The sequence below is a fragment of the Ruditapes philippinarum genome, unplaced genomic scaffold, assembly GCF_026571515.1.
Source record: "Ruditapes philippinarum isolate M1 unplaced genomic scaffold, ASM2657151v2 ctg2188_1_1_1_1, whole genome shotgun sequence".
Classification (NCBI taxonomy): Eukaryota; Metazoa; Mollusca; class Bivalvia; order Venerida; family Veneridae; genus Ruditapes; species Ruditapes philippinarum.
This window is the reverse complement of record NW_026857644.1, coordinates 75,190-89,862: the sequence shown is the minus strand read 5'-3', so window position 1 is coordinate 89,862 and position 14,673 is coordinate 75,190. Positions and strand designations below refer to the sequence as shown.

The 14,673-nt window shown below is 32.2% G+C and overlaps 1 protein-coding gene across 1 annotated transcript; it reads left to right on the top strand.

The window, feature by feature from the left end:
* The first annotated feature begins 408 nt into the window (after positions 1-408).
* On the top strand, positions 409-5,489 carry LOC132750491 (transcription intermediary factor 1-beta-like). Its single transcript, XM_060740485.1, has 4 exons — positions 409-648; positions 3,023-3,778; positions 4,490-4,705; positions 5,193-5,489. The coding sequence occupies exons 2-4, from the start codon at positions 3,038-3,040 to the stop codon at positions 5,487-5,489; spliced, it is 1,254 nt and encodes a 417-aa protein (XP_060596468.1). The 5' UTR covers positions 409-648; positions 3,023-3,037.
* Positions 5,490-14,673: the final 9,184 nt, after the last annotated feature.

The window sequence follows — 14,673 nt, the reverse complement described above, 5'->3', positions numbered from 1 at the left end:
GAGAGTAATTAAAGGTCTGAGAGATTTCACTTTGTATTTGAAGATCTGATGAAGTATTTTTCTGAGAAAACCAACGATACTTGAAAATCGGAGAGTATTCATGAAAACAAAATTATGCTAATGATTTTTATTATTTAACATGTATATACTGTATAAGTATTTTGAAAGTCAAAGGGTAAAGTAAGACTTACAAAGCCACAATTGTGTTAAGAGGATGGATATATGTCACGAGTAATAATAAAATGAAATTTGGTTTAGTGACCCTTGAAATTTGCTTCCTGTAAATGACAGTCTCGATTAAAGCATACTTCCCGATATATGGATTTAACAAACTAAGGTTCAACAGTATTTAACCACAATATCTTGACGACAATGAAATGTAAATTATTTCTTAAAAAATGTATTTCTATGACGTATGCAAAAATAATTGTTCTTGATAGTCAATTTACTGGAAAGAAAACAATACATATAGTTTAAAATACTTGGCCCTCGAGCTCTTACAACACGGATATTATTACAAGCGCCAATAATTGCTGCGCATTATCTGAATGATTTCATTTTGTGATTCTACTGCCGGACGACCCGGATTGTTTGTGGATATTTCAGAAACAAATTCTTTTCAAGGCTGACAAATGCGTCTTTGATAAGGTAATACCGTTTTAAAAAAGTTGTAATGTTCAAGTCAAATTTTAAAAAAAATACTTGTATTATGTCTTTAAAAATATCAAAATAATAATTTATGCATACGGTATAATTTTTTATGGGAAGAGGATATCTAAATGGATTCTTTCCTTTTGTTACCTCCATTTTACTTTTGACTGAACGCTTTAAATAATTTCTAACTGGTCACCTTTATGTCAAAGAAATCATTAAGAAAAGTATCAACGAAAAAAGAAAAAAAAATGAAAATTGAGAAAAAATTCTTACTGATCATTTTGATTTGCAGATAGTATGACAACTTTATAACTTTATCAATGAAAGGTAACACCTGATAATATTTTAGAAACAGTGATCTGTTAATCAAAAAATTTCGAACCTACCGGTAAACACTGAAACGGAAACTTATTTGTATGTTTTTTAAACGGGCAATAGCAACTTGATACCGACTTCAAAATAAACCTTCAAACATAAAGCTATTTGATTTTTAGTCCTGTTCTATAAACTTGTGGCTCCATGTCATGCCAATTATTCGTGCAAGACTTCCTACACAGTGCAATTAGATAAAAGTCAAACTATCAAAAAAGGCCATTTTACATGTGTTAATAGCAGGTGTTATCTTATATTATCAATTGAAAATGTTTTATATGTCTAATAGCTAGTGTACAGATTTCTAATCTTTAACAGCAATATGATTTGAAACAATGTCGTAATTGAGAAGACAGACTGATTGAAATAAAAAACGGAGTGGCTATTAAACTAACGTAATTTTTACAGAGAGAATGTAGTAAAAATTCATTGCAATGTATAGGGCATAATTTGATTCAGATAGCAAACATTAAATCGCCTCACATTCTCGCCAGACATAATGTTTTTCTAATCAAGTACTCAATACAGATCAAATATATTTCCAATTGTGAGACAAACACCTTTTTTTGTGCTGCACGTGATTGAAATTCGCTTTTTTGGTATTTTAGTCACGCATCGTTGGTTTTAATCAGAAAACTCAGTTTTGATATGTGGATATAATAGACGTTACTTACAAAACAATATGTAATAAAATACAGTGTTTAACTGTTTACCTATCAAAGAAACATATAATAATTTCGACTTAAATACCCCTGTCAAGCCTATAGAAATATATCTTATCGTATTATCCTACCAAACAAGGTGTTGAAATCAATTTACCCCCTTGTACATCGTCTCGTCTGTTAATTTGAAGATAATTCCAAAAACAAACTCAATAAGTCGGTTTCAACAACTCCTTATTCCATTTGAACATGGATTAATAATATCTGTCATATTTTGCGGTTCGGATCGGAATATCCGTCCCGAAATGACCCGCCCATCGGGCGGTAACGAGCCTTTATTTTATTTTGTTTAACTTGTCATAATTTTGTATAGATTTATTCATTATCATATAAAACAAAACAACACTTGTGACCAAAAGAATAGGCTGAATAATTTAGATATGACATTGACCTTTAAATGACATTGGGTATTAATGTTACATGATTGAATTTTGTTGATATTTTCTAAACTTTGTCATTTATTTATGGAAATGATTCAAACCTGGAAAAACAACAAGTGTGAGCAATTAAAATAACGAAAAATGAAACCATATTTTTTTTCTTTAATTTGTCTTTTTAAAGATTTTTTAAACTGTTTATATGTTTGCTTTTAGAAAAAGTCAAAAGCTCTTGTTTTACTTAAACTGGAACGATGTTAAGATTTTTTGCAATAATTGCTAAAAGGGATGATTTATCTATTTATTTTATTTAGTTCAAGTCTATTCTTGTTCTATTGACAACATCTCTTACAAACTCCAAAGTCTTAAGTTATCATTAATTTATATTATGCATGCTGGTATAAACAAGAAAAAAAATATATTCATGGCCGATGGACTGAAGTTTCAAGCTGTGTCCTAATTTTATTTTCATATACGGACAAAACTTTTAATTATAAGCTGTCTAGATATACCGACAACCTCCATGCATTGATTTTCCCATCATTTTTCAACGTTTTTGGAAGTAACTGCTTATTATTCGGCATTAAGGAGTATATCCTATCTGACGAATTTGCTTTACCGGAATGAATATTTGTCATAAACAAAATATATAACGCTTGCATTATTTACATCATGTTTATCAGACAGTTGCTGTGTCACATGTCATGATTGTCTGAATAATCCTTGAAAGTGCAAAGAATGATGGTCGAAACAAAAACATAATTAGATACGAACGAACATGTATTGAGAGTTTTAAATACAAGATCAAAATTAAACAATATTCTACCTTAAAATAAAACAAACTGCAACAAACTTTAAATTACAATTGTAATTACATAATGTTTTTAACTTTTAAAGGTTAAAACATTTGATATGGAGGTGCCAGGACGTAAGGAGAGCAGTGATGATAAGGTCAAGCGAAAATGCCAACCCTGCCAAGACGAAAATGTTCTTCATGAAGCTTACGGCTATTGCATAACATGTGGAAAATACTTGTGTGATGCTTGCTTCAAATATCATCGTCGACCAAAACCTTCCAAAGATCACGTTCTTGTTGAATGCAAGACCATTTTGTCAAAAGAAAGAGCCCCCACGCCTCCAGACCCAGATAAACATAAGGTTTCAGATGACCAGGATCTGCAGCAAGGTGAAAATAATGATAAATGCAAGACAAAGAAATCTCCCCCACCAGTTCCAAGCAGAAAGGGGATATTCAATACAAAATGTTCTGTTCACCCTTCAGAAGATCTTAAATATCAATGCAAAAGTCATGAAATAATTGTATGTAGCGAATGCGCTTTAAAACAGCATAGACAATGTGATGAGCTGTACAACATTCATGATATTTATGATTCTGAAAGTAAACGCATTTTTTCAAAAATCCAATATGTAGAAGATAAAGCAGCGTATATACTAAAGCAAGAAACAAATGCCAACGAAGATTCTGACGTATCCTATGAGGAGGTTTTGTCACAAATCCGTTTAGATAGAGAGCAAGTTAACAAATATTTTGACGAAACCGAAAAACGCTTAAACAATGAGGTTTATAGATTCCGAGAGGGAAGCAAGAAGAGGCAGACGGAGGTGCTCGATATATGTCAGAAACTTAAAACGGTATGATAAATATGTAATTATATATAGAATCTTTCAATTTTTGTTGTTTTCAGGTTTAAACCTAGATGTTACATGACAAACAATCTCCAATGAGCCAATGAGCGTGATACGGTCCCAATATTACTTAGATATGACTTGGGTAGTTTTGCTACGAGATCAGTGGTTGTTATGTATTCAACCAATGAATTAATAAAATGCTGACTGTGTATACATTTGTCGCACTTCATCCAAACAGGCAATTTATTCTTTAAACTTTCCGTGAATTGGTTTCATATTTATTGACTTTTGTATGGACATATTTTTGACAGATACCAAACTTTTTTTTCTATTAATAAAGGATTTATTTTCATTGAGTGGTATGAAAAATAAATTCATATGTGGCGGTATTCAATGGTAAAATATGATAAGTTTCAAACCACATTATGAAAATAAATCATGTATGTATAGAAAAACTTGAATTTTCTGTATATTATATACATTTTTTTGAAAGACTTTCCTAAATTTTTTTGCTTTGGCTGAATTTAGATGAAAGTAGTCCGGCAAGATATCCGTAAAAATACGGAAAATATGTGCAGTGGACTGTGTTAAAAAAAGAATAATGTAAAAATATGGAAATTGAATCATCAATATTTCTAAATAAGTAAGTATGTAATGAATTTGTCTATTTTTATTATGATTTTGAGTACTTACATAATATTTTTACGGTTTCAGAAAAAAGACTTAATACGTGATACCAATTTATCAGAAATTGAGAGATACATATCAATGACCGAAGGAGAGGGCGAAGTAGACAACATAAAGAGAGATCTCAAGGGAGTTTTCGGTCTGAGTTTACGTGTTTCTTATAAATCACAGTACCAAATGCTTGATTCGGAAAACTTTGTTGTCGAGAAACATCAAAGACGTAAACTTAAGCTTCAAAAAAAGGTAAATATAGCAGGTGGAAAGCAGTCGTGCTCTATAACTGATATAGCAACACCCTCAAATGAAACATTTTCCGTGATACTTGTAGATAATATAAACAAAAAAGACTGATTATTTATTTCCGTTGAATACTCACTGATGTATCACCAGCTTGAATGGTTACCTTGGGGAATCACATTTATCAGCTATGATAGGCCAAATGGTGAAATAGCAAATTTCTTGTCCATATGATGACAGGATATTATTTTTTACTATCGATGAAATTATTACTGTAAGTAAGCGTACATCTATAAAAGTGGACAGTCCCGGAGGAATCAGATATCATAAGTCTGAAAATGTGATGATAGTTGCCACAGATTATGAAAATGCTAGCATTCAGTGTTGGTCGCTTAATGGACATTTTGTGAGAACCGTTGCTTCTTTCGGTTACCGCATTGACAGAATAAACCTGACAAATGATGATCAAATCATTTTTGCTTCTCCTTCAAAGCACTGCATACAGTCGTGTGATATGTCTGGCAATATCTTAAGAGATTTTCCATATATAGATGACAAAATGCGTGGACCATTTGGTATTACCGCTGACCAATTTCAGTCAATCTATGTATGCGGATTTAACTGTTTAAGTGTGGTTTCAATTGAAGGGGAATGGAATGAACTTCTGACAAGTGATGGCGGATTTGCACCACAGTCACTCCTTGTCAGTAATAGGTCAGACAGACTTTACGTTGGACAAACAAGAAAACAATCGAGTGCTGATTTTGATTTTCTTATTTTTGAATTATGAAAACAATATGACAAACTAAGACATTGAAAAACCTATCAAAATGTAACAGCTTTCGCTTTCTAATTATAAACCTGCTGACATTTCAATATTAAAGGAGCCATAAGCAAGTGATTTTTTTTATTCTTTACGTAAGGAATGCAGAGATGTTAAGGCTATGATGATATATTTATAACATTTCGTGTTATTATCAAAAACTTGCTTAATGTAAAATATTGTAAATCAATAAAAGTATTCAGGACTTTTAATTTAAAGAAATTTTAACTGTTAACGGTTAAGTATTTAATGAAAGGGATATAGACATAGACATTTATGTTTTTATGTTATGATTGATTAATGGGAAAGAAAAAACTGGTTAGCAAATGCATGATTATGGTTTTGCATATGTGTGAGATTCGTCTGAAACCGATTGAGAAAAGACTTTTATATTATGTTTAAATCAACGGACCATCGACAGCCATGTTTAAGGGGGCATGTGAATAAGGAAAACAGTCTATAAGAAGTATCTAACCATGTTAAAAGTGATTTTAAGTATGCAAAGTAATTGGATGGTATGCCTTGTAATTTAAGATTTTATTTTAGGTTGTCTTTCACAACCTTCGAAAATTTAAACAGGTCGAAACGGTACGAAGAGAATCGTGTGAAATCAACGTCATTGTATATATACTTAGATAAGCACGACATTAAATAGAGGATATTGAATGAGTGTAGGTTTAATACTAAATTTATTGAACGAGTTGAATAAAATCATATTATGCGAGCCTCTGGCGAGCATTAATATTGTTTTATTCAACGAGTTCAATAAATTAAGTATTGAATCTACACGAATATAATGTTCTATTTATCACATATATAAAATAAGAACGGTAAACTGTTAACAAGAGTCATTTTTTTTGACACGCCGATAGTGTAACGCTAACATTAGCGCGCTTTAACGCTATGTTTATAGCGCAAATTACGTGACGTCAAAGTGTTATTACACTAGTGTAATATTGACTAGTGTAATATCGTTTATATTAAATGGCTTCATTACACCTTTGCACCGCGGTTTATGTGATAAAGACGAATATCATTTAATTTTGATTTGCCCATGTTATATTGATTTATGAAAATTGTACATAAAATGTATTATTGTGTTAAACCATGCATGTCTAAATTTATAGAACTTTTAAAAATGATAAAATAAGAATCTCACTAATTTAGCTATTAAACTTGCAATGTCTTAAAGATCAATCGAGGTGTTAAAATATTTTTTTTGTAACTTCACTGAAAAATAGAAAATTGCATTAAAATACAATACTATCACGGCCGTAGGCATTTAACTAACAGTTCTAACAATGTGATTGATAATATGTGAAGGACTTCTTAAAAGAAAATGGATTTGACGGAGTCAAAATGTTTCCACACCCTGTTAAAATTGATACCCGTATGACAAAAACATTTAGACTCGTTTATAGCGTACTAGAGAAGAAATATTGAATCTCTCTGTTTTTACAAGGAATTGAAAAATAAATTTGAAATTTCAAGATTTTCGATTATTTTTAATAATTTAAAGTACAGATGCGCTGTTACAGAAGTAATGCGTTTAATTTACTTAAAAATTAGAGGAAAATAGATAACTAGTCTATCAATTTCCGAGAAATAAAAGGAAATGTATATATGTCTATATTTATATGTGTGTGTGTGTGTGTGTGTGTGTGTGTGTGTGTGTGTGTGTGCGCGCGCGCGCGCGTGTGTGTGTGTGTGTGTGTGACGTCATTGACATAGAAGACAAATTCCAGTTATCCGTACAATTTTCATATTCTAGCTTTTTTTTCCATTTCCATTTATTCTGATTTGTTTATGTTCTAACATTTGTTTATCTAATTTCATGATGAATATGTATATCTAGTAAGTTGTCATGTATGAATAACGTTTATAATTGATATATAATGATCTGTTTATGTCTGTTAGCTTTTGATGCTTAAGACAAAATAAATTCCATGTTATGTTATGTTATGCTATGTTATGTTATGTATTGGTTTGGTTTGTTATCAAATTATTATTTTGTATATTTCGTAAGAGAGGATATGACTGGATGAGAGTTAATCATTTTCTTATCCAAATAGAATATACATTTTACCCACGGCTACATGTATATCAGTTGATTCAAATTCTTGTTCTTCATATATTTTCATAGTTGAGTTTTGAACCAAATATAATTAACATTTTCAATAAATCATTTGAAAGTGGTTTATGTTTTGTTTAATGTTTATTATTGTTTAACAAAACCTTGTCACGAATTTGCTTTAACTAGTCTTTCGATATGAAATGCTGAATTCAAATTTTAGTTTGTGCTGTATGTACTTATTACTGTGTGTAATTTACTTTCTAAGTTTTTATTTCATCAATACAAGTTGGAAACTGGTTTAAAGTCATTTGTATCATTAACATCATATATGTATGTAAACTTAAAACGACAAAAACTTGTTTTTGAAAGTAAACATAAAATATATTAGTCACTGCTATTTCTTATTTTTTTCAAACGCAATTGTTTGTAAGAACGCTTTGGTATATGTAACATTTTCTACAAACATGTTAACTTGTTATACTACACAAATGTATCTGATTTATGAATAGCATACACTTTAGACATATACTGAACAAGCATAGTACATAATCTTGATAGTAATTCATAATATAACCATTCAAAATTTACTACTCATAGGAACGAATATTACTTTGATATCGTTTCATAGTATCGTTTCTATCCGGACTAACCACTTCTTTGATATTGCGAACATCATTGGTAGTAGCTTTTGTAATTGTTTTTGAAATTGTCGCAATTACTGTCCTGGAAACATTCAGCTTTATCTCATAAAGAACTTAAGGCTTTTACTTCCTCTTATCATGACGACGCTATTTCTTTAAGATTGTTATGTACGAGATCTAACAAATTAGGGCAGATGTCAAATATTTTTAAACGGTTTTTAAATATATGTTACGACCGATAATCACCATACCAAAAGTTTATAAAGAGTTGTTTGCTTTTCACTTGCCAAAGATCTTAATATCTAGATGTATCACTCATTACTGGTGGACTAAGATAGCAGTGCCTTTTCGTACATTTTTTCAAAGGCGAGCCTGTACCTGAGGATAACCACCGAACGAGCATATCTTTTTTAAACTAGGGATTAAAGTCTCTGCCGAGATTCGGACCCTTATTGATAAAAGACGCAATGACGCAAAGAGGAGAGAAGCAGAAATTTACTGAAACATTTGGCACCAGCGTTCACTTGTTTGTTACAAACCACGCCATCATTGTATCATTTATGATGATTGATACACGATAAACACTTAGATGAAATTGGTTTACGTAAGCTTGAATTTCTAATTTCACCATTTTGATGTTAATTATAGAATGTTGATAAAGCCGTTCATTGCAAGCCACAAGGGGGCGTGGACGCTAGCTTGCGGCTTGCAATTACCACTCCCGTCCATGAACAGACTAAATCGTACTGGGCTTATACTATTTACATACGACAAGAGGTTAACAACCGTGCTACATAACTGATTTTTCAATGGTCAAACATATGAAACATTTCCAATGATACTTTCAGGTACATTTAATGATTCTAAATTTTCCGGTAAATATTTTATGATATTTCATCAGCTTGAATGACAGCATTAGGGAATCAAATTGATAAGCAACGATATGTAAGAGATGGCATAGTTTCGTTTGTTTGATTATTTTAATGCACGTTATGGCTTAGAAACGAATAAAAGTTTACACCTTTAGGAAGGGCAAACATGAATTTTATAGCGCTTGAAGAATTGTTTTAGAGCATGTTAGATGCTTGTTACCTAAAGAAAGAGGCATAAATGTGAGAAAATTTAGCAAAATGTAAACAAATTTGTATTTTGAGTTTACGATTTCACTATAATTGTACAACAATGTGCACAACGGAAAAAAAGATGTTTAAGGTTATTTTCCAATGAATACTTTATAGAATAAATATTTAAAGATGATAAAGAACTCAAAATTAATTTGAAATTGATTTAGTACGATTCCTAGCCTTATTGAGTGAAAACCATATGAAAAATGTTTTTTGTTACGTCATTAGCACATTCTGTAAAACAAAACAGAGTTAGTCCTGATCTGATATTTTGCGCACAAGATATTGGTCTAGACCTGCTTAGTAAGGCATTTAATATAATTTTAATGATTGAAATTCCAGGGAGTGAAATATTTTTCTAAGTATCAAATCATATTTATGGAATCCATTTAAAAGCCTTAATTTGGTCTCTTGTTAAAGTATTTTGACAAAAAGACAAAAGAGAATCCCATAACAAGTAAAACACTTCGGACCACTTCAGAAAATTTATTTATGACGTTTGCGAATATTGAGAACTTCGGATCAAAATATTCTTTTGAAAATGTTTAAACATATCTAAGCATATGCCCATATGAGAAAGCATTTCGTAAACAGATCCGTATTAAGTTTAGAGCATGTTACAGAAACAAGTTACTATCTGATTTAAATTCGATGCTGCAAACAAACAACAACAATTTTTTATTTAAAAAGGTCTAGTTATCTTCTTTTTCGACTGTACGGTGTACATGTAAGGACGTAAAAGTACCTTTTCTGCAAGTCAATCAACCGTTTTAACCGATTTCACAAAAAAAGAAATCAACTCATTTTCATTTGTACATAGAATCCGTTTATTACGTTGTCGATTAAAGATAATTTTTCTTATGGATATACATATCTATGGTGGATGATTTGTGCCCAAGCGATCCCGACTAGCAAAAAATCAATCGATAATTAACAAGTACAAATGGCGGGTGCACGATATGAGGCGTGGGTCAATATAAATAAAATAACGTCGCCCCGAGCCGCCGCTTATAAGCGTGTTTTTGGCGCTCGAACCCGCCAGGACAAAAGTCGGTCGAGAATTAACAAGCTAAAATGGCGGGGTGCGGAGTGAAAATCGGGGCGAATTTGCTACTTGGCGTGTTTTAGCTCCGTCGTTTACTTTCTTTAATCTCGCTCCGCGCCCCCGCGGGGCGAAGTTTTGCTTATTCAAATTGTACTTATACCAGTGCCAATGAAATCTGATTTCTATTTACTTGTCCGTTTTATTTGAATCATTTATTTACTTGTCCCATATGATCTTTGTAAAGTAAGGTCTGGAAAACATCACTTGACATCATCATCAGACCAAACAATTAACGGTAGCGAAAATTCAGACCCTGATGTTCTTATTTGCAAATACCGAAAGTAGTCCAAACTCCTCGAAGCGGTTATTTCCCTTTAACTGTACATTTACGCCGAAAACTTAAGGGGAGATCACTGGGTAAAGATTGTCAAATGACAGTCGCATTAATTTTCGTAACAAAAACTAGTTCCCGATTGGTCGAATATTTCTAATATTGTGTTATTCTTATAGATATACATGCTTATATTTAGCTCAATAATTATTAACTTAAGTGTTGAACAACAGGTTTACCGTGAACAAAATCTATCGAAATTAATTAGGGTTACAAACTCTAATTTAAATTAATGTGGTATTCTTCAGGTTGTTATCTTATAACTCCCCATGGTCGAGGATTTACACGCTCGATTTGGAAGCGAGAGGTCTGGAGTTCAAACCCCAGTTCAAACAACTCATTTTTTAAGCCAAATAATCATTGAATTGAATATCAGTGCAGTGTTGCAATTAGTCTTATAGCCAATGTACTATAGTTATAACACTGGAAACAGCATTGGTGACACTATACAAACAAATTGGTTTATAATCGCACAACCTTCACCTTTCTGAGTTCTAAGACCCAAACAAATTCAGCGCCTTCTGTACTTTGATTAAATGTTTTCAAGTGTTTTATTAGTTAAGGGTAAACAGATAAAATCGAACCTTACAGTGCGCTCAGCACTGCAAAATTGACAATACTGCAGAACCTGTCAACGATGTGTGGATTTAGATAATCCGGTATTACTGAGAGGGTTCAAAGTTAAAACAACACTTTAAGGTGTGATCAAAATGCAAAATAATGATGTTGCATTAGGTATGCGAGGCCGTTTACCATGTTTCTTCTACAGTATGTAATAAAGTCTTCGTTCTATTATCGCAAGAAAGGTACAAGTTCAAATGTATAGCATCTAAAAAAGGAATATAATCGGAAGTGAAAGGTAATTGTAAGACAGGTACACATTGAATTTTATAGGGTACAGTGAGTTCGATTATTTACTGATTTTGACTTGGCTATTTGGTTTGTATACTAATGTTGTAAATGGTTGAGAAACTGTTTACTGATGTTCCGAGACTTAGATGATGTTTGAAGATAAACTTTGGTTCTATAAACTATGTTGAAGTTTGTTTTCGGGAGTTTCAGACTTATTTTAAAGGGATTCCACTGAGATTTAAAAGCCTAAAAACATAACGTTTGAATTTCATACATAAATGAGCTGGGACACTTTAAACAGAAATATATGCAAAGATAGTTAAGAAATTTACTTTGAAATAAATTGAAAATAGTATTTTTATGCATTTCTTAGCCCGATTGGAGTGAAAAGCGTTTAAACGCTTTTCATTTTGGGTCATTTTTTTACATTGTGAATAATTATTCTGGAAAACGAAGAGCGCGAATTGTCTGAATTTTTGCACAAAGATAAGTCGTCTTAACCTACATCAAATGGTACATTTATCTGGAAAAAATATTTTTAGTCCCATTATGTCAAAAAAAGCTCAGTGGAGCCCCTTGAAGGTTTCCATTCCATCTGCCACATAAACATTGTTTGTGCCATTCTGAGGCTATAACAAATCAGTTTGTACATTCAAACAAAATTGTTACACCTCATGATCTGTATTGCCTATCGTATAATAAGATTAAGATTTATTTTCCGTCAATCAAAGCATTTTGTAATTGTATTAGTTAAACTTCACAGAATGTTCAAGCATTTTAAATACACTATATTATATAGTATATATGCATGCAATGTCCTACGAAAGCCTAATAGTGTCAAATGAAATAAAAATAAAAATGCAAAGGCGTTATAACGCGAATAAAGGCGTTATTACGCGAATCAAAAGGCGTAATAATGCGATTAAAGGCGTTGAAACGCGAATCAAAAGGCGTTATTACGCAAATCAAAAGGCGTTATAACGCAAAAAAGGCGTAGCAACGCAAATAAAGGCAAAGTAACTCAAATAAAGGCGTTATAATGCGAATCAAAGGCGTAATAACGCGAATAAAGGCGTAATAACGCGAATCAAAAGGCGTAATAACGCGAATAAAGGCGTTATAACGCGAATTAAAAGGCGTAATAACGCCTTTATTTGCGTTATAACGCAAATTAAAAGGTGTTTTAACGCAAATCAAAAGGCGTAGTAACGCGAATAAAGGCGTAGTAACGCGAACCAAAAGGCGTAATAACGCAAATTAAAAGGCATAGTAACGCGAATAAAGGCGTAGTAACGCGAAAAACAAGGCCTAATAACGCGAATCAAAAGGCGTAGTAACGTGAATAAAGGCGTTGTATCGCAAACCACGTAATAACGCAAATTCAAACGCATTATAATGCCAATTCTACTGCACTGGACCACCTAGGGTAAATGAGATGAACATATGATCTTATCAGATGACCAAGCAGAACGCTAAAAGTATCCTATCAGAGTGGCCGCAGTTAATTTCTCTTAATCTATGTGTTTATGTGTTATTATTAGAATTAGGATTTATTCAATTATTCTTGTTAAATGGATTAATACAATTACGTAATCACTTTTGTAAAATGTTTTAAATACCGGACTTGTTTGTTATTTGATTTAAAGTTACAATGTTTGGATATAACAATATTATTGCCTTCTGCTTTTGATTTGATTATCCATTTATATTTTCCACATGGATTGCTACAAAATTCTGGAAACAAAGTGATCCCTCGGAAGCATTAATCACAACAAAATAACATAAGAATTGCAGACTCGGTTTGATTGAGTCTGTACATGAGTGATAATGAATAAGTGCAACATCCCTCACGCCCTCTAGCACCGGCTTAGCGGTACTCAATTCTCAACACTTTATAGTGTTGGCATCAATGATCCCGAAGGACCAGAAAATATAACAACACTGAAGTAAAGTACGGGGCAACTTTTTACGGCTGCCACACGGCACTGGACACCTGCTGTTGTGAAGTACAAAATTCTGGAAACAAAGTGATCCCTCGGAAGATTTAATCACAACAAAATAACATAAGAATTGCAGACTCGGTTTGATTGAGTCTGTACATGAGGGATAATGAATAAGTGCAACATCCCTCACGCCCCCTAGCACCGGCTTAGCGATACTCAATTCTCAACACTTTATGAGCAAAGTGTTTCAGTTCCAGTAGGGAATTTCACTTTTCAAGAAGCCCGACAGTCGCTATAACCAGTACAGTAGGTACTGAGGCGTACTGCGACGACCCCAGAGTTTGCGGACAGTAGGTCCAATATAACTCTGCAACAAAAATCTGAAAGTCTAGAGTTTGCGGACAGTAGGTCCAATATTAACTCTGCAACAGATAAGGAAAATCTGTTTCGTCATTATGGAATGATGGACAACACTATGAAGCCTTGGTCATCTGCAACACAGATGATTGACCTTCCAAGTTTTATGCTACAACTACTACTACAACAACAAAGACAATATTGTTTTAACTTGAAGTTATCAAGACATAAAATTAATAATATACTATTTAACAATTTAATTTCTTGAGCCGCGAACATACCAAATTCATGTTTCTTAGGCCAACGAAATACACATGTCACAGTTTATAATTTATAAGACTCATATTCTATTGGTGAAAAAAAATCTGCAGTATCTCACTGTTTTAAATCTTACTTGATATAAGAAAATATCAGCTCTTGCTCACAAAATATAATTTTATATGATACCAATTGTGTTTAGTTGGGTGACTGTATGATAAGTTAAAATAACAATTATTTGATTTAAAGATATAATATGCTCAAATTTTGTATTTTTTAATGTTGATAATTGCTACACAGTCTCTTTTTAAATATAAAATAAACATGTTTTAAGATATCTTATGTCTCTTAAACTATACACAATTTAGAGGCAAATAAGATGTATAGTGTCAATAAAAAATAAAAATAAAAAAAACTGGCAGTTTTTTTTCTTTTAAGAAAGGGTCAATTTACTTGATATGCAGCT